The sequence below is a fragment of the Podarcis gaigeae genome (genome assembly GCF_964106915.1).
Source record: "Podarcis gaigeae genome assembly, chromosome: 16".
Lineage (NCBI taxonomy): Eukaryota > Metazoa > Chordata > Lepidosauria > Squamata > Lacertidae > Podarcis > Podarcis gaigeae.
In genome coordinates, this window is record NC_139693.1 from 630,951 (window position 1) to 657,442 (window position 26,492).

Consider the following 26,492-nt stretch of genomic DNA (forward strand, 5'->3'; position numbering starts at 1 on the left):
GGGAGGAGAGGGGCTGCGGGGAGACCATTCTCAGAGCCGGACGCATCCCCAGCGAACAGCCTTATCCGACCACCCCCCGTGTAATTCAAGAACACCCAAGAGAGAGAGAGAGAGAGAGAGAGAGAGAGAGAGAGAGAGAGCCTTCCTTTCTGGGCCCCGTACAGTATCTCCCCCCCCCCCAAACCCAACGCTCTCTAATTTCCCTGCCATCCGCATAAGTCCATCTTGATTTACCTCCGACTCATCGTCTCTTATTTTTAGACCTCCTCCAAGCCTCCAGGCCTTCCCACCCGGCCTCACATACCTCCCCTCCATTGCCCCCCCTTCCTTAATATGGCAATAAGGAGAGGCCGTCAGATATCAGCCTCGGAGAGAGGGAGACCTGGCCAAGGTGAGGCCCTGGTAATAAATCTGAGGGCGAACACAGGCAGGTGGTTCGGTCGGGCAGGTGAGGGTTCGGAGGCTCCCCGGACCGGGATGCAGGTGGCTGTTGTTCAGGGCGGGGGCCCCTCCATCTCCCATATACATATATAGGCAGGGAGCAGAGGGGTGGGGTGTCTCTCGCGGGCAGTGCCAAATGCCTGAGGATAAGACAGCCCTCCATCTCCGGGGCACCTCCCCTCCCAGCTGCTTTTATGGGCTGCCCCTTGGTCCCTGCCTTTGCTTTTGACGCCCCTCGCCCCTCGGAGAGGTTGTCGCCACCCTGACGGAGCCAGGGCCCCCCTCGGCCAACTCTCCGGGCTGCCTGCCTGTGTCAGCAAAGAACCCAGACGTCCTTGCCCCCCGGAGCCCCCTGCCCTGACAGCCGCCTTAAAGGCAAAGGCGGGAGAGGGGGAGGAAGAGGAGGAGAAGAGGGCCACCTCTCCTTCCGCAGCCGTCTTCCAGGGGCCGGGTGGACTTTCTGCGTTGCCAGGGGAAGGACGAAGGACCGGGGAGCCCAGAGGGAAGTCTCCACTATTCAGTCTCCTTCTCTCCTCCTTCAGTTTGGGGCTTCCTCTCCCGGGAAGGTCAGGCAGGATGAAGTGGCTTGGGGTGGCCCTCGTGGCCTTGGTGCTGGCCGCTTTGGGCCCTCTGGGCCGGGGCGAAGACGGGCTGGATTTCCCCGAGTACGACGGCATCGACCGGGTCATCGACGTCAATGCCAAGAACTACAAGAACGTCCTGAAGAAGTACGAGATCCTGGCTCTGCTCTACCACGAGCCCATCGGGGATGACAAGGCATCCCAGAAGCAGTTTGAGCTGGAGGAGCTGATCTTGGAGGTAACGACCAGGGATGTGATGGAGGGAGGCAGCCGGCAGGGGGGGACAAGTGCCCCCCCAAAACTCTTGTCCCCAAACAGCCATTTAGCAAGGAAGGGCAACAGGGAACTCAGGTGGTGGGAACGGGTGAGGTCAAGGGATTTCAGGAGCTTGGAGAACTCTGCGGTTCCATCTCTGTGCTTCCAGGGCTTGGGCGGTGCAAGTGCTGGGGGGCAAAGGGGCAGGTGTCCCAGGAGTATCATATGGGGGGGGCATGCTGTAGATCATGGGGGAGGCTACCCAAAAGCAACAGCATTCAGCTGGTTTGCTGAGTCCTCTGATTCCTGCCGTGTTCTGTGGGAATTTCTGCCACGACGAAACCCAGCCTTCTCCTCTCTGCCCCCACACCTGCTCCCTCCCCAAACCCCAGTGATGGGTGCGATGCAACCCCCTCTCCTCTGATCCTTCCTCTGAATCCGTCTCAGGGGAGGAGCGTGGATGTGTGGAAGGAGTTGTGGAAGATCGGAGAGTGGGCAAAGAGGGGTTGTCCCTCGTGCCCTCCATAAACGGGGGCCAAACTTTGGGTCGGTTGTTGCTGGGGCTGTAATACTGGAGTCTGTGGAACTCCACTGCCTGACCCACCTTGCAAGGTTGTTGTTGTGGGGATTCCACGAGGAAGAGGGAGAACCACACATGCCACCTGGAGCTCCTTCGAAAGAGAGAAATGGGATACAAATGAAATAAATATATAATCATAAATCTGGGTCGATCCAACAAGGAGGTTCTCCTCATTGTGTGTCTGCCTTGTGAATGGAAGGCAGGGGCAGAAAACCTCTTTATTATTATTTCATAAGATTTATATACTGTTTCATTGTTTTTTAATGGAAATGCTCAGGCAGTCCTTCCTGGCGACCTTTTGCCTTCTGCAACCGGTCCAAGCTTAGGGGTACACCTTCACGTGAGATACACAAGCCTGTCCTTAACGTGTGCTTCCGCAATCGCACCTCCGTGCAAATCTGGGCTGCAGAACCAGGCGAAAGAGATTGCCTCCCCCCAGGCCCAGATCCGCAAGAGCCCGCTCAGGGCTGCGTCTCCCTGTCCCAGACAGAGCGCCATGCGCTTCTCTCCCAGGAGAGGAGCGCAACAGGCAGGGCTAAAATTGCCATCTCCTTAATTGGCGCCTTCGGACGGCTGCAAGAACCTCCTCCTCCTCCTCCTCCTCTCCAGAAAGGCAGCCTTGGAATAGTTTCCTTAGGAATCTTGCCTGGGGGGCAGGAAAGCAGGGAGGGGGCCGAGGGCTGTCCAGGAAAGCGGGTGCAGCCAGCGCAGGTCAGTGGAACTTTCTAAAAATGGCCCCAAGGAAGGAGGAGGGGAAAGAGACACATTTCAGAGATGGTCTCCGTTCGGGAAGCATCATTTTGGCATTCCTCAGACCACAGCAATTTAGCCGGGGGGGGGGGGTTTGAAGGTGTTGGGTGGCCCCAGGAGGGAGGGGTGAGAAAAGGAGGTCAGTCAGAAGGGGGGACACTTAGGAACAGGAAACAGGGGGCCATCTGGCCTGCTGTGAAGCCAGAAGGGATCGGAAGGGTCTGGCTTAGTTTTGCAATAATGGGCCATTTAGAGACAGAGGCGGAATTCAATTAGGTGCACATCTTAATTCGGTTTCTCAGCTGAATTCTCAGCTGCCAATTCACAACCTGAAAATAAAGTGTCCTGTTGGAATTCGCTCTGCTCTGAATTTTGCAATAGGGTTTTTCCAGGGAAAAACCACATCGACTGGGGTAAAAACCAGAGGAAGGAACGCAGAGAGGTAATGTGGTGTAGTGGTTAAAGGTCTAGAGGAAGACCTGGGAGAGCAGGGTTCAAATCCCCGCTCAGCCAGGAAGCTCCCTGGAAGACCTTAGGCCAATCACAGTCTCTCGGCCGAACCTACCTCACAGGGTTGTTGTGAGGATAAAATGGAGCAGGGAGAGCTATGTACTGCACCTCGAGCTCTTTGGAGGAAAGGTGGGGTAATGATAATGACAGTGATAACAATATTAATAACAATGTGCAGCAGAAATTCACAATGAAATGGGATGAATTTTCAGGAAATCTTTTTATTTTATTTTTTAACTGACATACTCAGGAGGAAATGCGAGGAACAGAAATTAAAATGGGAGGAAAATGGAAAAGTTATAGAAACCAAAATTGACCAGCTGCAGTGCCACCCCCACCTAGTGCTCTTTTGTCCTCCCCAAGTGAAAAGGGGGGCCACTTTAAGGCATCATACTCACCCAAAAAAGGACTAAAGACTACACAGATTTGCATCCAATGCGGGTGTAATTGCTATACTTTAAGAGCCTGGCTGCTGGATCAGGCCAAAGGGCTCCATCCAGTCCAGCCTCCTCTTCTCTTGGTGGTCAGCCAGAGGCCTCAAAGGGAAATCTGTAAGCAGGACCTGAGCGCAAGAGCAGCTCTCCCCTCCTGTGGCTTCCAGCATCTGGAGTTCAGAAGCAGGGCTGCCTCTGAGTGTGGAGAGCAGACCAGGAGCCACCGACGGCCCTCTCCTCCTCCTCTGTGAATTCCTCCATTGCTCTTTTAAAGCCATCCAAGTTGGTGGCCTCCTGTGGCAGGGAGTTCCACAGTTTAACTCAGTGCTTCCTGAAGGAGGACTTCCCAGTATGTTTCCGAGCCCAATTCAAAGTTCTGGTGCCGACCTTTAAAGCCCTAAATAGCCTCGGTCCAGTAGACCTGAAGGAGCGTCTCCATCCTCATTGTTCTACCCGGACACTGAGGTCCAGCTCCGAGGGCCTTCTGGCGGTTCCCTCCCTGCAAAAAGTCAGTTTACAGGGAACCAGGCAGAGGGCCTTCTTGGTGGTGGCGCCCTCTCTGTGGAACGCCCTCCCATCAGATGTCAAGGGGATAAACAACTCTCTGACATTTAGAAGACATCTGAAGGCAGCCCTGTTCAGGGAAGTTTTTAACGTGTGACATTTTAATGTATTTTTCATCTTTGTTGGAAGCTGCCCAGAGTGGCTGGGGAGGCCCAGCCAGATGGGTGGGGTACAAATAAATTATTATTATTATTATTATTATTATTATTATTATTATTATTATTAAAACTTTAATAGGGAGACAACGCACTTCAACCCAGGGATGACCAGGCTGCTGTCCAACTGCTGATCTGGGTTGAGGAGCAACATCAAGGGAAACACACATACACACACACACACACACACACACACACACACACACGGCCACCACCACCCCTTCTTAGGGTCCCTTTATCTTTAAAGGGGACCTGGACACACAGCCCTTCAAAGACAGGACACAGGGCCTCCCTCTCTAGGCTGCCTGGGGAGGAAGGGAAGGGTCTAAAGTCATAGAATTGGAGAGTCAGAAGGGACCCAAAGGGTATTCTCTTCCAGCCCCCAGAAATGCACTAAAGCCAGAGGGCTTTCAGCTAAACATGGATTGTACTGGCTGGGGTTTTTCTTCTCCCAGAGAGTCAAAGGTGCTTCAATGTATAAGCCCAGCGCTTCTGTCTCAGTCTAATCCATGGCCAGATTTCGAGGGTTTTGTAAACTCTGCAAAAAAGCAACAACCCTGCAGGAGCTCATTGGTTGTGAGATGAGGCGAGGTGAGCGTTGTCCTTTGACACCAGATGGCATCTCTGATTCAGACAGGCCCCCAATGGAGCAAACAAACAGGAGAGTGATGGTTAGGAGACTTTCTGGACACACAGGCAGCAGCCCCCAGGTGGCACCAGGGGGGAACACAGTGCGAATTCTGAGCAGTAGAGATCTAACTCTCCTTCGTTGCAGCTTTGGGGGGCAGACAGGGGACTAGATGGGTCTTTTGTGGCTCTCAGACACTGGAGATCCCTGTGGCTGACATCTCCAGACAGAGGGGCATTGAGTGGCAGCCAGAGGCACTGCCTAATCCCATCTGACAATTTATATACCACTTAATTGCAATAATCTCTATGTGTGTACAAGGGATGAAACCCAGGGGAAATGGAATTGGCTAAAATTATTAAATCAGGCTTCAGTTAAATTGCTTGACATAGTTCATTCTTTTTAAGTCTTAAGTAAGAATCAGGGACGTGGGTGGCACTGTGAGTTAAACCACAGAGCCTAGGGCTTGCCGATCAGAATGTCGGTGGTTTGAATCCCCGTGATGGGGTGAGCTCCCATTGCTCAGTCCCTGCTCCTTCCCACCTAGCAGTTCGAAACCACGTCAAAGTGCAAGTAGATAGATAGGTACCGCTCCGGCGGGAAGGTAAACGGCGTTTCTGTGCGCTGCTCTGGTTCACCAGAAGCGGCTTAGTCATGCTGGCCACATGACCCGGAAGCTGGACGCCGGCTCCCTTGGCCAGTAAAGCGAGATGAGCGCCGCAACCCCAGAGTCCTCTGTGACAGGACCTAACCTTTAAGAATCAGAAGTTCAATAGGGAGAGTGGGCCAGTGTGACCTCAGCTAGAATTTAGGCCCACAAAGACAATTAGCTGTGGTTCCTGCGAGGGGTTGGAATACGATTCTAGGATTCTAGGAGCGCACACAGTGCATCTGAGCCACAGTCTCCCCCAAGAATTGCAGTAATTGGCCAAGGATGCAAGGGATCAGGCGGTCTTTGAAGTATCCCTGTGAATTAACACAAGACCCTTGAACCTGGCCTGGTCACCTAAGGGCAGCCCCCCAGGGGAGCTGCATGCTGTGAGCAGACTGCCTCACCCACTCTAGGTGCCCAGATCCCACGGCAGATTCAGACACTGAGCTGGGCTCCTCAGGTCTTTGGAAAAGGACACCCTCTCCTCCGCTGCCCGCCTTGAAGCCTTCTCCCCACAGAGAGACATTCCAAGGCAGCTTCCGAACGTCGTCATTGCTTCCATCCCTAAATATTCTCCGCTCCCTGGCACTAGCCTTCAGAGGAGAAGGGCGATATTCATTCCGGCTGGGTTATTGGAGTCACCTTTAATGGGTTTCCCAGAACGAGGCCTGCAAGATGGAGGCAGATCACCTCTGCCTGGGCTCTGGACAGGGCAGATGTATTCAAGAGACGGGGATCAAGAGACGGGGATCCCAAGGGTCATCTAGTCCAACCCCGTGCAAGGCGGGAATGACAGCTAAAGATGGCAATGCAAGCCCTGCTTAGACACCTCCAGAGTCCGCCCCCTTCTGAGAGAGACCCTTCCACTGTTGAGAGGCTCTTACCCACAGAATTCCCTCCTAAAGCTGAGCCCTTTCCTGTAATTTGAATCTGTTGGTTCGGGTTCCACGCTTTGTTCCTGCTATTTTTTTATTTCATGCAGCGCTGCTGCAGGGTAAAGTTGAGTTAATATTTATTCTTATTATTTATTTATTTATTTATTTATTTATTTATTTATTTATTTATTATTATTTATACCCCACCCATCTGGCCGGGTTTTCCCAGCCACTCTGGGCCACTTCCAACCAAATATTAAAATACAGTAATGCATCAAACATTAAAAGCTTCCCTAAACAGGGCTGCCTTCAGATGTCTTCTAAAAGTCAGTTGTTTATTTCCTTGACATCTGGTGGGAGGGCATTCCACAGGGCGGGTGCCACTACCGAGAAGGCCCTCTGCCTGGTTCCCTGTAACTTGGCTTCTCGCAGCAAGGGAACTGCCAGAAGGCCCTCGGAGCTGGACCTCAGTGTCCAGGCTGGATGATGGGGGTGGAGATGCTCCTTCAGGGATACTGGACTTCAGATATACTAATAGACATCTCAGGGAGCCAATGTTGGTCAAAGACATTTTCTGCCTCAAGCCCAGTGCTAGATGGAGGGATCCTGTTGTCTGACCTGGCACTGAGTAGCTTCCTGTGCCCATCAAGCTTAGTGATGCCAACACCGGCTGGCAGCAGCTCTGCAGAGTTTCAGAAACAGGGGACATCCTACTTTATCCATCCCAAGGGAGGCCTCCTAGCCCATCCTCCCATCCTCGTCACAGTGGCCAAATACCCCAGAGAACCTTGGAATTGAAATAGACTGCATCTGAAACTGGAGGCTCCATCAGAACCTAAGAAGAACCTGGCTGCTAGATCAGGCCAGTGACCTGATCCTGTGCTCACAGTGGCCACCCAGGTGCCTGCAGGAAGCCCCCAAGCAGAAGACCCCAGTCTCAAACCCCAACCCTATAAGGATCTTTACACGGGTGCCCTTTTGGATTCCCAGCTGCCAAGTATTTGCAACATGTTCTCTGTTTGGGCGGAGGCATCTGGGATCCAACACTTACTGCCTTCAATATTTCTCAACCTTTCAGAGCTGATATTCAGCAGGATCCGATATCCAGCATTTGTGTTTGACGATAGCTGCCTTCCCACGGAATTCAGTGTTTGAAAACGCTTGAAACCCTGGCAGATTTTTATTTTATTGCTAGTTGATTGCTAGTTAGTGTATATAGGACACTGGACACTGTGCCTGAAAGGAAATTCCTGCTCTCCTTTTTAAAACAGGTGTCGAAACCGAAAAACCAAATTTCAAATGGAGGGCAACTTTTTGAATTTTAGGGGGAAATTCAAACTTTTTTAAAAAAGCATCTTAGCTCATTTTTTGTGATTTCTTACACACAGAGAGACACACCACAATCGGCTTTCAGTGCTAGATCACAGCCCTATGATCTGACAATGCCCAAGCACACCATGCCTCTGACCATGTGCAGAGTGTGTTTTGTGCATCCCTGAGTAACAAGCCCCTCCAGCCAAAACACACCTCTGGGGCAGCCCGTGAGGCTTCCGAGTCAAGTGCTATGCGATTGCCGGATCTGCCGGACCACCAGAACCTGCCTGCTGAGAAGGTGGGCTTGACAAGGCCGACCCATTTGCTGGAAGGGCATCCTGCCTAGTTTCACAGCAAAGGCCCCAACCTCTCCCCTTTTCAGAAATTATGAGCGACTCTCAGACTTTGAGAAGCTGGTGTCACTGCATCAAGTTTGATTTTGTTGAATTCGCTAAAAAGCTTTAACTGCATTAAAAAAAAAAATATTATACCCCGCCCTCCCTAGCCAGAGCCAGGCTCAGGGCAGCTAACATCAATAAAATTACAGTAAAAACATAATAAGGGGGAAGGGGGGGCAATTTAAAATACAGGTTAAAATGCAGCCTCGGTTTAAAATAGCTGATAAATCAAGACCATAAGGGGAGGGAAACATAAGGATCAGAATGAGTCCAAACCAAAGGCCAGGCGGAACAGCTCCGTCTTGCAGGCCCTGCAGAAAGATGTCAAGTCCTGCAGGGCCCTGGTCTCTTGTGACAGAGCGTTCCACCAAGTTGGGGCCAGCACTGAAAAGGCCCTGGCCCTAGTTGAGACCAATCTTGAGACCTGGGATTTTGAATAAATGTTCAGTTTGTTGTCTTGAATTCTATTCTGTTTAACTTCCTTGGTGGCTTGTGCAAACGGCTCCTTTTAAAGCATAGGTTTGGGGGATTTTTGGGAATGAGTTCATGGGACCAAGAGGACAGATTTTGAGCCTCTGGAAAGCAGCACCTTCCACGGCTGGCAATGAAGACAAAAATCCAAAGAGGTGGCAAGTTTTTTCTGCAAACAGCCTTTCCCTCCAACACCCAGGCGCTTGTTCATTCCCATCTTCTCCCTCTTCTCTCTTTCTCTCTCTCTTCGTCCGCCTGCCCTCCTGCTGACTCTTTCTCCTAGTTAGCAGCCCAAGTCCTGGAAGACAAAGGCGTGGGGTTTGGCCTGGTGGACGCAGAGAAGGATGCCGCGGTGGCCAAGAAATTAGGTAAGTGCCCGGCAGGGAGCAGAAGGGGGGCTGGCAATACCTGCCAGGGCAGGGAGGGTGGGTGGGTGGGCTGCAAGGCTGGAAACCAGGAAACCAGGTTGAGGTTTGGGGCTGGGGGGGGAGGTTTGCTGTGGACCAAAAGGCACCCAGCTACCTTTCCCTCCAGGAGTAAGGCTACCAGATTTTTTTCAATGAATCCTAAGGTAAAGGTAAAGGGACTCCTGACCATTAGGTCCAGTCCTGACCGACTCTTTGTTTGCGGTGCTCATCTCGCTTTATTGGCCGAGGGAGCTGGCGTACAGATTCTGGGTCATGTGGCCAGCAGGACTAAGCCACTTCTGGCGAACCAGAGCAGCGCACGGAAACACCGTTTACCTTCCCGCCGGAGTGGTACCTATTTATCTACTTGCACTTTGACGTGCTTTCGAACTGCTAGGTTGGCAGGAGCAGGGACCGAGCAGCAGGAGCTCACCCCATCATTGCGGGGATTCGAACCTCTGACCTTCTGATTGTCAAGCCCTAGGCTCTGTGGTTTAACCCACAGCGCCACCCGCGCCCCTCAATGAATCCTAGGACACTTTAATTCATTAACTGCCTTTCGGAGCAGCCCCATCCCAACTTCTACTTGCGTGCAACCAGAAGGAGCAGGGATCCCTCAGCTGGGAAGGGAGGCTTCCCATTGCCTTACTGAGAGATCCCTGGTGCCTCCTCTAAAGCCTCCCTTCACAGCTGATAAATCCCTGCTCCCTCCTGCAAGCAGGAGTTGGGCGGCTGCTCCGATAGGCAGCGTGAAGCCTCCCTTCACAGCTGAGTTGCTGGGGTCAGGGAAGGTGGAGGCAGCCCGGAAGCTGCGTCTTGGAGCCCCTGCACCACCATCATATGGGGACTTCCCAGCAGCTCCTGAAGCCAGCCAGAGCCAACTGCTCTGGGCTGCTCAGACTGCTGCCACCGCCACGTTTCCCAGGGGCATTAGATGAAATCCGGGGACATTCCGGGGACGGAAGTTGTCTGGGAACTTATTCACAAATCCGGGGACTGTCCCCAGGAAACGGGAACGTCTGGTAACCCTGTCCAGGAGGGCTGCCATTTCTACACTTGAGTGACACAACATCAGCAACAGGCTAGACCACCGGGGGGAGAAAGTGAGCGAAGCAGGAAGAGCCATAGCTCAGTGCTAGAGCAGCTGTTCTGCATGTAGAACGTCCTGCATGTAGAACGTCTGAACAGCATCTCCAGGTAGAAATCCCTGGTCTGTGCAGACAGTCCTGAGCTGGGCAGCTATACCTGCCTCCTCTGAGTATCAAGGCAGCTTCCTGTTTAAATCTACCTGTTCTTCAAAACCATCAGGACTGGAAACTTGGCTTTGGTTTTAAAGGCTCAGCACATGGATGATTTCTGCCTTGCATGCAGAAGGTGCCATGTTCCGTCCTTAGGGGCCTCTCCAGGTGGTGCTGGGGAAGAGCGCCTGCCTGGAAACCCCAGGAGGGGCTGCCAGGAGCGAAAGGAGCCAAGGGTCTGGCTGGCAGGAGAAGGGAGGTTCCTGTGAAGTGTCAGTGGTGTGCCAACCACCAGGGGGCGGTAGAAGCTCAGAGATCCCTGCAAAACACCTTGAGCCATTCATATAAACAAGATCCTAGCTCCACTGAGATGCACAGGTGCTTTGTCGAATGAGAGAGAGGAGTCCCTGACCCAGAGGCGGCTGTCAGCCTCAAGCAGCCTTTCCCAAGCTGGCCTCCTGCAGGTCTTTTGGACTACAACTCCCATCAGCCCCTGCAGCGCCTGATTTATGGTGCAGTTCCCCAGCACAGGGCACCAAGCCAAATTGAGATGATCCAAAATTGAGGAGATCCATTTTGGGGCAGCAAATCTAGACCTCACTCAAGGGCGCCATATTACCAAAGATTACCCCAAGCCCCATAGCTAATGGGAATTGTAGTTCAGAAGTTTTGGAGGGTGCCCGGTGGGCAAAGAGTAGCCTAGAGTATGTGTCCCCGTGGTATATGCAAGGGTGAAATAAGCCCCCCTGCCCTCCAGCTCCTCTCTCTTTTTCTTTCCTCTGCCCCACATACCTTACAGCGGGGGGTTGGGCTAGATGACCATTGGGGGTCCCTTCTCAAGCAACAGTTCTGTGATTCTATGTCTGTCTCCCCTGTGCAGGCCTGGGGGAAGAAGACAGTGTGTATGTGTTCAAGGATGATGAAATCATCGAGTACGACGGGGAGTTTTCTGCCGACACTTTGGTGGAGTTCATCCTCGATGTAAGTCCTGGGCCTCCTCTTGCCCCGCTTTGCCCCACAGCCTGCCCATATTGGCTGAAATGCCCCCTGCCTCTCAACGCCTGGGGGGCCAGGGAGTCCTGCTCGCCTGGGTCAGGGGCGGAAAGGCGTGCTTGTGTGTGGACGGAACCCTAGAATCCTTTGCGTGGCTGGAACGTAACTCCGTGGCTCTGCGCAATTCGGCCTCCAAGCCCCTGGCCCCCGGAGGGTTGGTCATGAAGGAATGCGGCCCTTGAGCCCCAAAAAGGCTCCCCACCCCCACTGCAAAGCCTTAAATGGTCTGATGGCTGAGCAAGTCCACCCTCCCTGTAGGAACTAGCCAAGCTTTGAAATTGTTGGGAACAGCCTTCCAAAGGAGACCTGCTTCACTTGCTCCATTGCTAAAGCCACAGCACTCGGATCGTTGGATAAAAAATGATCTGGTCTGTTGGACAGTGGAAGAAGCAGCATTGGAAGGTGGTGGGCTTTCTTTCAATACAGGGGGTTGGACTAGATGACCCTGGGTGTCCCTTCCAACTCTGCGATTCCATAATTTTACGACCTTGAAAGTCGTTGGGCTTTCCTTCAGTGGAGGTTTCTAACCAGAGGTTGGACGGCCACCTCTCAGGGCTTCTTTGGCTGTGATTCCTGCACTGCAGGGGTTGGACTAGATGGCCTGTGGAGGTCCCTTCCAACTATGATTCTGTGATTTTGGTGCTGTGATGCCAACGGCCTGATCCTTCCCTTTATCCTTCTCTCTCTCTCTCCAGGTGATGGAAGACCCAGTGGAGTTCATTGAAGGGGAACATGAGCTTCAGGCGTTTGAGAATGTTGAAGACGAGCCCAAACTGATCGGCTACTTCAAGAACGAAGACTCGGAACGTAGGTGCCTCTTTGGGGCAATGGGAAGAGGGGTGCTGGTCCCCCCAAGAGGCTCTGATGAAACGCATCCCCTCCCCCAAACACAAACATGTGGAAATGTTCAGGGATGCAGGAGAGGATATATTGTTAGATTATAGCCTTTCCAACTTGTGTTAACAAGTTCACAGTTTAGCAGAGTAACATTCCCCTTTTTAAACTCACAGCGGATGCGTTTGCTCAGGCTGACTAAAGCCTCTAGAATAACTGTTCTGGTATTTTCCCCTTATTCCCTCATAAAAGATAAGACATGACACAGTCTTCTATAAAAGTATAAAAAGAGTTTACTCACTCACATTCTGTTCACGATCGGATCCCAGAAGGCAGACTTAACTTAGAAAAGTAACATACACCTGGAAACTATCTCATAAGGAGACAGTCCCTTTGTCCTCTCTTGGCTGGAGCCCAAGAGGGCATCTTTGGCTAAGCAGATGTTGCTTCTTCGATGCATGTAGTCAAAAGAGAGAGATGGCTGCCCTGCCCTGGGCTTTTGTCATTACCTGCACAGGTGAGGCCATGCCCACCTCTAGTCACATGCAGAGGAAGTCTGTCCCAGCCCAGAAGGAAACAGGAAGTTGACCTGCTGGCTGGACAAACATTCCTCCCCATGTGTAAACATGTTCACTCTAGGAAGGTTGTACTTGACTGCTCCTGTGTTTCACATCCCACAAAACACACATGTACAAGCACTGGACATCTCTACCAGTTGGACTGTGCAGGCAGCCCATCTTAGTCCTGGTTGCAGGAGGAGAAGGAGAGAGCGATTGATGGCTCTGCTGTGCCTCCACAGATGGAGGCAGAAATGCTTCTGAATCTCAGCTGCTCTGCTAACCCAGAAATAGTGCTCCAGGTTAAGAACTTTGCTTCAGGATGAGAACAGAAATCGTGCTCCAGCGGCATGCCGGCAGTGGGAGGCCCCATTAGCTAAAGTGGTGCTTCAGGTTAAGAATGGATCTCCAGAATGAATTAAGTACTTAAACTGAGGTACCACGGTAGATAAATAGGTACCACTCCGGCAGGAAGGTAAACGGCATTTCCGTGCTCTGCTCTGGTTCGCCAGAAGCGGCTTAGTCTTGCTGGCCACATGACCCGGAAGCTGTACGCCGGCTCCCTCGGCCAGTAAAGCGAGATGAGTGCCGCAACCTCAGAGTCGGCCACGACTGGACTTAATGGTCAGGGGTCCCTTTACCTTTACCTTTTAAGGAAAAGTAGGACATTCCAGGATCAAATCAGAAACTGGGATGGTTTCTCAAAACCAGGGATGTCCCTGGAAAATAGGGAGACTGGGAGGGTCTGCTTCTTAAAGGCCTCCAGTGAGGGAGTCTGCTCCACTGCTCCAAGGTAGACTGCTCCTGCTCCTGGAGGGACTACTCCACCACCACAGATCTATCCTTCTGTTGGTTCTGCAGCTGTGGGTTTTCTCCAGGAGAGACATAGCCTCGGACGAGACACGCAGTGCTGTGCATCCGCCGCCTTGCTAAGCGGCTGCTTTTTTAAGAAACAGAACGCAGCCCGGAGTTAAAAGTTTGCAGATTTGCACTGATGCCTCGTGTGCTCCCAGACAGCTCCTGTCAGCCCCCCTCTCTGTCTCCCACCAGTCCCTGCTTCAGGGCCGGAAGCCCCACGACCAGCTGACACCCGCATTAAACCAGCTTAACATGTCAGCCCTGTGACCCATCACGGCTCGGCGGAGAGGGAGAAGCGGCCGCTCTCTCGCCCGGGCGGAAGCCTGGTGTGGGGACGCAGATCCTTTCTCAGGAAGCCTGGGGGGTGGGCTGCCCTGGAGGGCCTGGTCTGGGGGCAAAGCTCTGTGGCTGGGCGGCTGATGGGGACTGGCAATTGCAGGACTTGAGAACTGGGAGGGACTCTAAGGACCATCTAGTCCAGCCCCAGCAATGCAGCAATCCAGTGCTCCAGAAACTGCTGCTCAGCCGGGCACAAGGTTCTTGCATTTATTGAAAGTTTGGGTCCAGGATGCTTCAAGGACTGCCTGGTCCAGGGGTTCCCAAGTCTTTGGGGGAACCCCCCCAATATCCTATAAACGCACCCCCAATCCCCTCCCACTACCCTATAAGAAGCATTATTCATAATAATAATAATAATAATAATAATAATAATAATAATAATGATTTATTATTTGTACCCCGCCCATCTGGCTGGGTTTCTGACATCTGATGGGAGGGTGTTCCACAGGGCAGGCACCACTACCAAAAAGGCCATCTGCCTGGTTCCCTGTAACTTGGCTTCTCACACTGAGGGAACCGCCAGAAGGCCCTCAGATCTGGACCTTAGTGTCCAGGCAGAACGATGGGGGTGGAGACACTCCTTCAGGTCTACTGGGCAGAGGCGGTTTGCAGAATAGCGGTTTCCATGTCCCACTAAGGCAGTGGTTTTAACCAGTGTGCTGTGGCACCCTGGGGTGCCTTGAATGGTGGTCAGGGGTGCAGTAGGCAACCCTGACCTCCATCCCTCTTTTCTTCCCTCTCTCCTCTGACACCCTCCTGCATATCTGCCTCTTAACGACCTGCGCGGCTGTTAGTTGCAGCATCCCTGTCTACAAGCTCCCCAGGCGAATAGTGCCCCCGGCACCTCTCTTTGGAGTGGGGGGGGCATAGCGGCTGCCCAGAGGACTCCGGAGGAGAGGGGAGAGGGGAGAGAAGGCCGAGCGAATCCTCCATAAGGGAGGGTGTTCAGAAAAGGGTGAGGGGCTGCCAGCTCTGCAAGCAAGGGGGGAGCTAACTGGGCTCCTGAGACCCCCAGGCATGCTGCAGAAAGAAGGTACAGTGGTACCTCGGGTTACAGACGCTTCAGGTTACAGACTCTGCTAACCCAGAAATAGTACCTCGGGTTAAGAACTTTGCTTCAGGATGAGAACAGAAATCGCGCAACGGCAGCAGGAGGCCCCATTAGCTAAAGTGGTGCTTCAGGTTAAGAACAATTTCAGGTTAAGAACAGACCTCCAGAACCAATTAAGCACTTAACCCGAGGTACCACTGTAGTTGGTTAAGGGAGCCGTGGACTCAAAAAGGTTGGAAAACTCTGCACTAAGGTAATAACACAGTAAAATTCAGCAATCCATTGCACATTCATTCAAAACCTGATTCAAATGATTTAATTTGCAAAATGGATGGACCGGGTCCTGTGAGGCCAGCTTTCCAAAGTCTGAGAGTGATGTATACCTCCAGTGATGCCCCCACCCCATTGGCTCTTAGCTCCCCCCACAGGTTCTTAGAGGTATTTGTCTCCTGTGATAACAGGATGCTGGGCTAGAGGGGAGATTGGAGGGGTTGGAATAGAGGACCTCTGGGGTCCCAACTCTATGATGATACGATGGCCTGATCTTCTTATGTTCTGATCGTAGATGTTAATAATAATATCAGCCCAAGGCAGGCAGGATCCCCTCGCTCACCCACACACCCAGCAGCCTTTCGGCCTTTGCCACCCTGGAAAACAATCCCATTATTTTCCCCTTTCCAGATTTCAAGGCCTACGAAGACGCGGCTGAGGAGTTTCACCCCTACATCGATTTCTATGCCACCTTTGACAGCAAGGTACGTAGCTGGCCACAAACGCCGCCTCGCTTTTGCAGACAGCAGGACAGCAAAGTTCCTTGTGTTGGAAAGAAGTTTGCAAGTTGCAGCGGGGGGGGGGGCATGGCGGCATGAGAAGTTAGGAGGGGGGCGGATTGCAAGTTTCCAAACAGGAGCAGCCAACGCACCTGAGAAACTGATTCCTGCGTTGCAGAGGGTTGGGCTAGATGACCGCTGAGGGTCCCTCTGCAATTCTAGGACTCCATCCCGCTCTCTCCCCATCGCAGGTTGCAAAGAAGTTGTCCCTGAAGCTGAACGAGATTGACTACTATGAACCTTTCATGGAGGAACCGGTCACGATCCCAGACAAACCCAACAGCGAGGAAGAAATTGTCCAGTTTTTGGAGGAGCACAAGAGGTGAAGAGAAATTGGGGAGGGGGAGGGAGGAATTGGAGGAGGGGGAGGCTCTCCCCCCCCCCGCCGCCGCCGCCGCCTTCCTGGCTCTAGACAGAGGCGCGCGCGCGCGCACACAAACACACACACACACACACTGAAACGGGCAATTCTTGCGCTTTCTCCCGGCTGACTGCTGTGGATGGGGAGGAGAGTCATCCGTTGCCATGGCAGCAGCAACACCAAAGTCCTTCTCCTGCTGCCATGGCAACGGCACATTTATTGGCTGAGATTCCAAACCCCAAACGGAGAAGTATTTGCAAACAGGGGCTGGGTTGGGGGGAGAGAGAGATGCGTTTCGGGGGGCGGGGGGGGAGCAAAAGATGGCATTGCTGTCCATCAGAAGCATCCCCCAACCAGGCCTCTTGCAGTCCACACTGGCTGGCAGCAGCAGTCAGGCGGGGAGGGGGCCAGTCCCAGTCCTTACTTGGAGATGCTTTCGGGAAGGGAGGGGACCTGTATGGTACGAGTCCTTCCCGTTTATACGTGGAGAAGACGGCTGGGCGGGCTGCTGAGAACGGCAGCCAGCTGGTTTCTGGAGCTCAGGAAACAGGTTGCGCAGCCTGCAGCTCGGGCGCCCGGCGGAGGTTCCTGAGCCGCGGTCCCTGCACTGCACGACCCTGGGGGGGGGGGGTCTCTTCCATTCTGCCAGAGGAATAGCCCCGGGGGCGAACGGGGAATAAGGCAAAATGGCAATCAGTCGCCCTGGGGATGTTTCAGAAGCCCATGCATGCCAAAGACCTAGGGAAAAAATCCTATCTCAAATCACCCCCTCTTTGCCCCCTAACTGCCACCCTCACCGCCGCCAGGGCGCTTATGGGGAGGCCTACCCCCCACCCAAGCTCTCCTCTGCTCTGCTGCAGATGTTTCCGCTGACCCTAATCCCCTGGGATTAACCGGGAGGTTTCCTAACCCCAATCCCTCTCCTCCTCTCCTCCCAGGGGACCTCAGCCCTGGCACAAACAGGGCGCATTTTGTGGCATAAATCCCCTTCTCTGTCCTGGGGAGGGGAGCGGGGGGTGTCCCTCGCTTTGGGGGGAAGGAGGCCCTGCGCCCCTTTCCCCCTCCTCTTTTTTGGGGGGGGTGCTGTTGATGCGCTTCGTGCCCCTGTTTCTCAGGCACTCCCCCCCTCCATGGCATCTCCATCCAGCTGCTTCTAACATCGGGCCGACAAGGGGCTGTGCGGTTGCTATGGCAGCCTGGCCTTTGCGATTCGCTCACGGGACCGGATTAGGCCTGTTTTGCACAGCGATGCTTCTCCCGCTCTCATCCTTGGCATTATCCCTGAACCTCGCTCTGACCCCAAACTGACTCCCCCTCTCTCCCCCTTGGCTACCTGCGTCAAAAGGATTTGCTCAGGCTTCTAAGGCTGCGTACACACCCAAACGCATTTTAAAGGCACGTTTTGCGGGTATGGGGTCTTTCGTGAGAATATAAGGAGAGGCTGGCGGCTGGATCAGGCCAAAGGGGACCCATCTGGTCCAGCCTCCTGTTCTCACAGGGGCCGAACAGATGCCCTAAAAGGGAAATCCATAAGAAGGACTCCATCACATGAGTAACTCTCCCCTTCTGCGGTTTCCAACAACTTGTGCTCAGAAGTATCGCTGCCTCTGACCGAGGAGGCAGAGTAGAGCCATCCTGCCTAGGAGCCACAAATCGTCTCCTCCTCCATAAATTTGTCTCCTCTTTTAAAGCCACCCAGACTGTTGGCTGTTGTGGCAGGGAGTTCCACAGTTTAACTATGTGCAGCGTGAAGAAGAACTTCCTTTCATCAGTTCTGAGTCTTCCTACACTCAGCCTGATTGGATGACCAGCCCCCCCCCCAGCATTGGTGTTTAGGGGGGGTGGAGAGAGAAACTCCCCTCCATCCACTTTCTCCAGGCCACATATAGAATCATAGAATTGTAGGGAGGGACCCTGACGGTCATCTAGCCCATGGGTCAGCAAACTAAGGCCCGGGGGCTGGATCCGGCCCAATCGCCTTCTCAATCCGGCCCGCGGATGGTCCGGGAATCAGCAAGTTTTTACATGAGTAGAATGTGCCCTTTTATTTAAAATGCATCTCTGGGTTATGTGTGGGGCATAGGAATTCCTTCATTTTTATTATTATTTTCAAAATATAGTCTGGTCCCCCCACAAGGTCTGAAGGATAGTGGACCAGCCCCCTGCTGAAAAAGTTTGCTGACCCCTGAAATTTCTAGTCCAACCCACCGTGATGCAATAATTTTACAAGGACTGGCCCACCCATGAGGCAAGTTGAGGCAAGCGCCTCAGGCAGCAGAATCCACAGGGGCAGCAGACCCAGCCCCCAAGGGATGCATTGCCTGCCGCTGCTCTTGCTGCTGCCCCCTTAGCACCCCTCCCCAGTCCACCGCTGCTGCAAGATCTCAGCCAATAGGAGGCCCTGGGGGTCTCCTTCCACCCTTGCAAATGATGTACATATTTATCCCCCACCTGTCCCTGATGTAGATCTTCACTCGCTAGCATGGTGTAGTGGTTAAGAGCGGTGGGCTCGTAATCTGGTGAACTGGGTTCGATTCCCTGCTCCTCCACATGCAGCTGCTGGGTGACCTTGGGCCAGTCACACTTCTCTGAAGTCTCTCAGCCCCACTCACCTCACAGAGTGTTGGTTATGGGGGAGGAAGGGGAAGGAGATTGTGAGCCGCTTTGAGACTCCTTAAAGGTAAAGGGACCCCTGACCGTTAGGTCCAGTCGTGGCCGACTCTGGGGTTGCAGCGCTCATCTCGCTTTATTGGCCGAGGGAGCCGGCGTACAGCTTCCAGGTCATGTGGCCAGCATGACTAAGCCGCTTCTGGCGAACCAGAGCAGCGCACGGAAACACCGTTTACCTTCCCGCCGGAGTGGTACCTATTTATCTACTTGCACTTTGTGTTGCTTTCGAACTGCTAGGTTGGCAGGAGCAGGGACCGAGCAACGGGAGCTCACCCCGTGGCGGGGATTCGAACCGCCGACCTTCTGATTGGCAAGTCCTAGGCTCTGTGGTTTAGACCACAGCACCACCTGCGTCCCTATATAACCGCTGAGTTGTGGCCTCTTCTCTCCCCTCCCATGGCTCCTTTTTGGTCTTCTCCAAACTCGCATGCATAGCCTAACCAAACAGCTTTCCGGTCCGGCCAAGGTCTTTGCCACCCACTCACAGCCCCAGGATTTTTGCTGACATCTGCAGATTGGGTTAACTGAAAGATGAGGATCTGATGGTTCCTTCTGATGATTAACAGGGTTTTGCAAGGCAGCGTTGTAGGGGATCTTACAGGATTTCAACAGAAGCTCCACTGAAGATCATTAGTACCCAGAGCCTTAAAGAAGTTTGTGTGTGTTTTCCTCTCTTCCTCAAATTCTCTCTTCTGCCTCTCTTGTCTTACAGGCCCACACTGAGGAAGCTCCAGCCAGAAAGCATGTATGAGACTTGGGTACGTCTAGGGGAAGCCAGGGGGGAGGGAGAAAGAGGAAAGCCTCTGGAATTATCTGCCTCCAAACCCATCCCTGGATTTTGGAGTTTCGGATTTCCTGGAGTGATTCTGCAGATGTGTTGCTGATGCTCCTCACCCCCCCCCCTTAGCTGGAAGCAGAAATAATGTGAGGATTTCAGACAGCATTTATATCATGCAGCAGTGCCCTTCCTTGTGGCCAAGATCTTTCTAACAATGTCTGCTCACAAGTATAAACAGAACTGATTTTCCATTAAGGAGTTGGGTGGAATTGAGAAAGACGTATAAGTGATTCTGTATTCCACCAGCTGCCTAACTCCCCCATAGGTGAGAAAACGGACAGGGGGCAATTCAGAGAAGATACTTTCAAGGGGAAATTGACCACTAATTCCCCCAGCCAGTACAAATGCCAAACTTTATTTGGTTTTGTAATTTTATGATGATTTTAATGATTTCATCATATGGCCCCATGCTATTTGTTTAATGAGCTGGAAACTGAGAAATACCAAGATGTCTCTGTATTTTTATGACTTTTGTTTTCTCTCTGTGTTTGCCTTTCTTCTGCCGCTACACCACCAAGGTGAATTGATAAAACACGGTGATCTCGAGGCCAGTGTAAGCAAGATGCCTGCAGCCTCGTTCATTCAGAAAAACGTATACCCTGCCACCCCACCCAGCTATTCACAAAGACACACCAAGCGGCCTCACCATAAATTATGCACTCTGGTGCAAACAGCACAAAGGCAGCAACTTTGTGCAAACTGATACTGCTGTGTTGGCTAGCTGAAAATGACCAACTTCCTTTTGTTCTGAACTCATGGATGTTCATTCCAGCTCTCCCTTCGCCCTATGGGCGTAGGTGACAAAACCTTCCCGAAGGTCGTCATCAAGTTGCAGACGCGTCCCTCAAAAAATCTCCCTGTTGGTGTGGGAAAGTGCCCTTCATCAAGGAGTTTTTCCATGAAGGAGAGCTGCACTTGAGAGTCACCATGAAGAGCACTGAGTGGCTAGTGCCTGGGATGTCACCGATTCCTCTGCATGCTCCTGGACAACTAGCGTTCCTTGCAGCAGGACTTGCATAGGGGAATTGCCATGGGGCCCTGTGGGCAGGGTCTTTACCAGTGGTAAGACAGACACCACGAGCTGGGAGAATTCTGACATAAATGAAATTGCTGAAATTGCGAATGTTTGGTGGAAATTGGTCCGGCAAATACGGGAACAGAGCTTCGAGTCCTAGTCGGGATTTGAACTCTGATCTCCCAGGTCCTCTAACCTCCACACCACATTGACTCTTGATACAAGGCAGAACAGAAAGCTATGCTTTCTTACATCCCCTGCTAGTGAGTAACGTCTCTCTCTCTCTCTCTCTCTCTCTCTCTCTCTCTCTCTCTCTTCCTCTCTCTTTGTCCTTCCAGGAGGATGATATAGATGGCATCCATATTGTCGCTTTTGCAGAGGAAGACGACCCTGGTGAGTTGCCCCTACAGAGAACTGAGATATGAGCTTCATGGCCACGGGGGGGGGGGGGGGGCTTGCCTGCAGTCTCCATTCTCTTCCCCAATGGTTGTTTCCCCATCTTTCCACATCTACAGTAACTAAAAAACCAGGAAAGGAACGTGGTAAATATTAGATCAGAAGGGGGCATTCAAAACATATCATAAAAACACATCCGAACTAGCAATTGAAAGAAGCTGAGGAAGAACTAAGAGAGTTCATGCTCCATTGGGCTGTCTGGAACAGAATTAAAATAGTATAGAAGCTGATTGTCGGTCTTACCATCAACAGATATCCTCAGCAGAGAGTGTTTGCCCACATTCCGCAGCTGCAATAAAGATAATATATTTATATTTGCCAGTAGCCAACCCAGTTTTCCCTGGCCTGCACTACAATCCCTCAAAACAGGATACAGTGGTACCTCAGGTTACAAACACCTTAGGTTACAAACACTTTGGGTTACAAACACTTTGGGTTACAGACTCCGCTAACCTGGAAGTAGTATCTCGGGTTAAGAACTTTACCGCAGGATAAGAACAGAAATCACGCTGTGGCGGCAGTGGGAGGCCCCATTAGCTAAAGTGGTGCTTCAGGTTAAGAACAGTTTCAGGTTAAGGACAGACCTCCGGAACAAATTAAGTACTTAACCCGAGGTACCACTGTAATTAAAAAGGTGAGCCTTTGGGTTTCTTTAACAGAGCACCTGAACCAGCAATGGGTCTTGCCTTCTGCATCTCCAGCAACACAAAACTTTAGCTTGCTGTGAGTACAAAGGGAGCACTCTTATTCCACTTTAACAGTCATGGCTTCCCCCGAAAACCCCTGTCATGTGGTGAAAGAGTACTCTAAGCCCGTGGCGTGGATGTGGAAACCGCAGCAGCCTTCCTAGAGAGGAAATGATTTTGATGGAGAAGTTTGATAAAATCTATCAACTGATTCTGCTGTCCGTAACTGGGGCAGATTTCTGCCATGAGACTCTTTGGATTCCTGCCGTCTCTCTTTGCTGTTATCATACTGGAGCCCCATGGATGCCTCGTGGGGAACGAGGAGCCATGAAACTGGGTTGAAATGGTGGCTCTGTTTAGGAAGGGAGGGAGATGGATGGGATGGGCCTTGATTTGTGGGAGGAGGCCTTGGCACAGGAAAGCTGGTGGACACTGACTGCCCTCTGACCTCTGTGGGAATGTTCAGGGATGCAGGAGAGGATATATTGTTTGATTATAACCTTTCCATCTTGTGTTAACAAGTTCACAATTTAGCAGAGTAACAGTCCCCCTTTTAAACTCACAGCGGATTCATTTCCTCAGGCTGACTAAAGCCTCTAGAATAACTGTTCTGGTATTTTCCCCTTATTACCTCATAAAAGATAAGACACGAAAAAGTCTTCTGTAAAAGTATAAAAAGAGTTTACTCACTCACATTCTGTTCACAGTCGGATCCCAGAAGGCAGTCTTAGCTTAGAAAAGTAACATACACCTGGAAACTATCTCATAAGGAGACAGTCCCCTTGTCCTCTCTTGGCTGGAGGCCAAGAAAGCATCTTTGGCTAAGCAGATGTTGCTTCTTTGATGCATGTGGTCAAAGAGAGAGAGATGGCTGCCCTGCCCTGTGCTTTTGTCATTACCTGCACAGGTGAGGCCACGCCCACCTCTAGTCACATGCAGAGGAAGTCTGTCCCAGCCCAGAAGGAAACAGGAAGTTTACCAGCTGGCTGGACAAACATTCCTCCCCATGTGTAAACAGGTTCACTCTAGGAAGGTTGTACTTGACTGCTCCTGTGTTTCACATCCCACAACCTCCCTCTCTCCTCTTCTGGCCACAGATGGTTATGAGTTCCTGGAAATCCTGAAGGACGTTGCCCAAGACAACACAGACAACCCAGACCTCAGTATCATCTGGATCGACCCCGAAGACTTTCCACTGGTGAACAGGCAATTGTGCTCTTTTGCGGGGGTGGGGGTGGCTGTCAAGGACGCCATGGCTTATTCTTGCTTTTTTCTATGGCCCCCACCAAGGCCCCCCCCTAAGTTGGATTAGACCCCTTTCTTGGAAGAAAGCCACTATCGATGGCCAGTGTCCCTACAACCACTTTCTGTCCCCACTCACCCTCCACAAAATCGGACGCTGCGCATGCCTGGAAGTCTTTGTGGACCCTCATTCCCCCTTCTCTCTTTCTCTCTCTCAGCTGATTCCCTACTGGGAGAAGACTTTCGACATTGACCTGTCCCGGCCTCAGATTGGCGTCGTCAACGTAACGGACGTAAGTGACCACGGGCCGGGGAGAGGTGGGCACCTCTGCTGCTGTTGTGAAGTCCAAACTGGGCGCATGCCTCTTGAGAACAATGCTTTTGTAGAATTTGTAGGGAAGTGTCCTTTTGGGTTTCAAACTGTCTAATATGTCCTGCATAGTTCACTAATTTATTTTACCTATCTTCTTTGCTGGTAGCTTCTTCCTTCTATGGGGATGGGCTGGTCTTGGCCTGGCGTCCACTCTCAGGTGCAGGAAGAAAGTCTTTTGCCCAGTAAATCCATTAAGTTCTGTACCTTTCAGAATCATAGCTTCTTCTTTTTTTAACAAAGGTGGGAAATTCAGCGGTTGTATGGCAAACAAGTTATGGACACCCCCTGTTTCTGGAAGCCCCCATCAAAAATAAATCCCCGATATGCAATGAAGCAACATTTTAAGGTTCCTGCCTTCAAGCCCTCTCCCCTTCTTTCAGATAGCTCTGTTATAGATAGCAACAGGGGTCAAGACATCCATGTAGGCAGGGGGTGGGAAGTTATGGGGGAAATGTTATCTGAGAAAGAGCCCCGAGCCACCTCAGTCACCTGCTGCATGTTCCCTTTATACCAGGGATGAATCAAACACAAAGTGTTTTGTGATTCCTGCATTGCGGGGGAGCATGTTCGGCTTCCGAAAAAAGTTCTCTTACTTCCAGGTTTACAGTGTTTGGGTTCCAAGTTGTATGAGTACCAAGGCATTTGAGAACCACTGTAAATATAAAGTATTTAACCAGCACATATTATTATTATTATTATTATTATTATTATTATTATTATTATTATTATTATTTATTTGTACCCCGACCATCTGGCTGGGATTCCCCAGCCACTCTGGGCAGCTTCCAACAAAGACCAAAAATACACTAAAATGTCACACATTAAAAACTTCAGATGTCTTCTAAAAGTCAGATAGTTGTTTATTTCCTTGACATCTGGTGGGAGGGCGTTCCACAGGGCGGGTGCCACCACCGAGAAGGCCCTCTGCCTGGTTCCCTGTAACTTGGCTTCTCGCAATGAGGGAACCGTCAGAAGGCCCTCGGAGCTGGAGCTCAGTGTCCGAGCAGAGCGATGGAGGTGGAGACGCTCCTTCAGAACATCACAAATCAATAGGATGATCTCCAGCTGAATTTTACATCCTCCTCCCCCCCCGCCAGGCTGACAGCATATGGCTGGAGATGGACGATGAGGATGACCTGCCATCCACAGAGGAGCTGGAAGACTGGATTGAGGATGTGCTGGAAGGAGAGATCAACACGGAAGACGACGATGACGATGATGACGACGACGACGATGACGACGATGATGACGATGACGACTAGAGGCTCCCGTTCTTCGTGGAAGGCGGACCCTGCCTGTTGAGGTCCACCTGCGTCACACCTGTCCCCAGAGTGTCCCTCGGGGGCCGCAGTGCCAGGCGCCTCTGGCCGACGCGAAATTCAACGCTTTGCCACCAGACCCTAGCAAGAACGTATTTTTATATTGATCCTATTTAAGTCAAGGGCCCCCACCCTGTGCTGAACCCCACATGTCCCCCCCCCCGGGACCCCACTCTGCCCTCTGCTAGCGCAGGGGTGGTTGTTGGTGCTGACCCCTCCCTCCCCTTTCCCCATTAGGCTCGCCAGGTGTCCTTCAGGCTGTTCCTGGATGGACCATCAGTTTTCCCTGGGATGTTAAGCCCGGCTCAGGTTTTCCAGGTGAATCCCAGGAACGGGCAAGGCTCTTTGCCTGTTCCTAACCCTCAGCATCCTGGTTTATCAGGGCACTTGATGGACCCCCAACTCAGCACAGGCAGAGATGTGTGTGACCCATCCCTAAGTGTTGTCAGCCTAGTGAATTTCCCATCATGCCTCTCTCTGTGTGTGCTTCCCCTGTGATGTCCACTCTGACTGGCAGGGACTGTCCAGGCAGGGAATCTTTTCTCAGCCCTTCCTGGCGATGCCACTGGGGTGGGGAGGGTGAAATCTGGGACCTTCTAGACACAGAGCAGATGCCTTATTTACCATCTCTTCCCAAATTCCCTGCCTTCCCACCAATCCCTTCCTCTTCCTCACCGTGACGCAAGGGAATAGCCCCCGTCTTCTTTGCTAGCGTCTCTCTTGGACTTTGTTAAATCTATCACTCACTCGGCTCTGAGTTTCCGTCAGGAAACACCTCCCTGAATCATTTCATCAGTTAAACTGAAGTGGGAGGGCAGATATCAGCCAATAACGTGTGTTTTTTTGGGGGGGGATAGAAACAAATGTAATTCCTGGGCTTTGGGGATGAATATATTTGGGCTAAAACTGTCTTGTTAATATTTTCGGAGCGGGGAGACAATCGGGGGGGGGGGGACACACAACCTGTTCAGCACTCAGTGGGGGTGACACAATGTACAATTTGTATATTTTTCAACAACTTTGTACAGATCAACCAAAGCGATTAAAAAAAAATCAAATAACAATGCTGGTGAGATATTATTTTCTGCCCGCTGCCGCTACCCTTCTCCCCCACCCCTCAAAATTTCTCATAACGATGATGGCATATCAGTTATTATGGAGAGCGGGGGCTCAAAGACCCAAAGGCAAAAAGAGCCAAGGAAAGGAATTAATCCTGGATAACTCTTCTTCATAAGAACATGAGAAGGGTCTGCTGGATCAGGCCAAAGAGGGGCCACCTAGTCCAGCCTCCTCTTCTCACAGTGGCCCACCAGACGCCCCAAACAGAAACCCGCAAGCAGGATTCGAACACATGAGCCCCCTCCCTTCCTGTGGTTTGCAGTATGATCATCCTGGATGGTAGCCATCGACAGCTGGCTCCTCCATTTTAAGCCCTCCACTCCTCTTTTTGAGCCACCCAAGTTGGTGGCCACCTCTGTCCCCTGTGGCAGGGAGTTCCATAGTTTAACTCTGCGCTGTGTGAAGAAGGACTTTCTTTTATCCGTCCTGAACCTCCCAACATTCACTTTCACTGGATGCCCATGAATCCTAGTGTTAGGAGAGAGCGGGGAAAACTTCCATCCTTGTTCTTCCCCCATGCCTGATATTGTCAGACCAAAAGGCGACTCTGGGATTGGTTTCCATGCCTATTTCATTCTGATTTTGTGGGGTGGGTGGGTGTTGGGGGGAACCTTCCCTTGGAGCCTACGTGGCCTGTG

The 26,492-nt window shown here is 51.9% G+C and overlaps 1 protein-coding gene across 1 annotated transcript; it reads left to right on the top strand.

Annotated features, from left to right (window-relative positions):
- Positions 1-322: 322 nt before the first annotated feature.
- CASQ1 (calsequestrin 1) lies at positions 323-25,799 on the top strand. The gene is made up of 11 exons (XM_083715934.1): positions 323-1,260; positions 8,892-8,976; positions 11,134-11,234; positions 12,002-12,113; positions 15,627-15,700; positions 15,967-16,097; positions 19,519-19,564; positions 20,998-21,052; positions 22,899-22,999; positions 23,262-23,336; positions 24,514-25,799. The coding sequence occupies exons 1-11, from the start codon at positions 1,018-1,020 to the stop codon at positions 24,676-24,678; spliced, it is 1,188 nt and encodes a 395-aa protein (XP_083572060.1). The 5' UTR covers positions 323-1,017; the 3' UTR covers positions 24,679-25,799.
- The last annotated feature ends 693 nt before the right edge of the window (positions 25,800-26,492 follow it).

Excerpts from the sequence above, each read along its gene's own strand:
- CASQ1 (XM_083715934.1), top strand. The coding sequence starts at position 1,018 with ATGAAGTGGCTTGGGGTGGCCCTCGTGGCCTTGGTGCTGGCCGCTTTG. Across the intron at positions 1,261-8,891 it reads TGGAGGAGCTGATCTTGGAG|TTAGCAGCCCAAGTCCTGGA; the intron begins GTAACGACCAGG and ends TCTTTCTCCTAG. Across the intron at positions 15,701-15,966 it reads ATGCCACCTTTGACAGCAAG|GTTGCAAAGAAGTTGTCCCT; the intron begins GTACGTAGCTGG and ends TCCCCATCGCAG.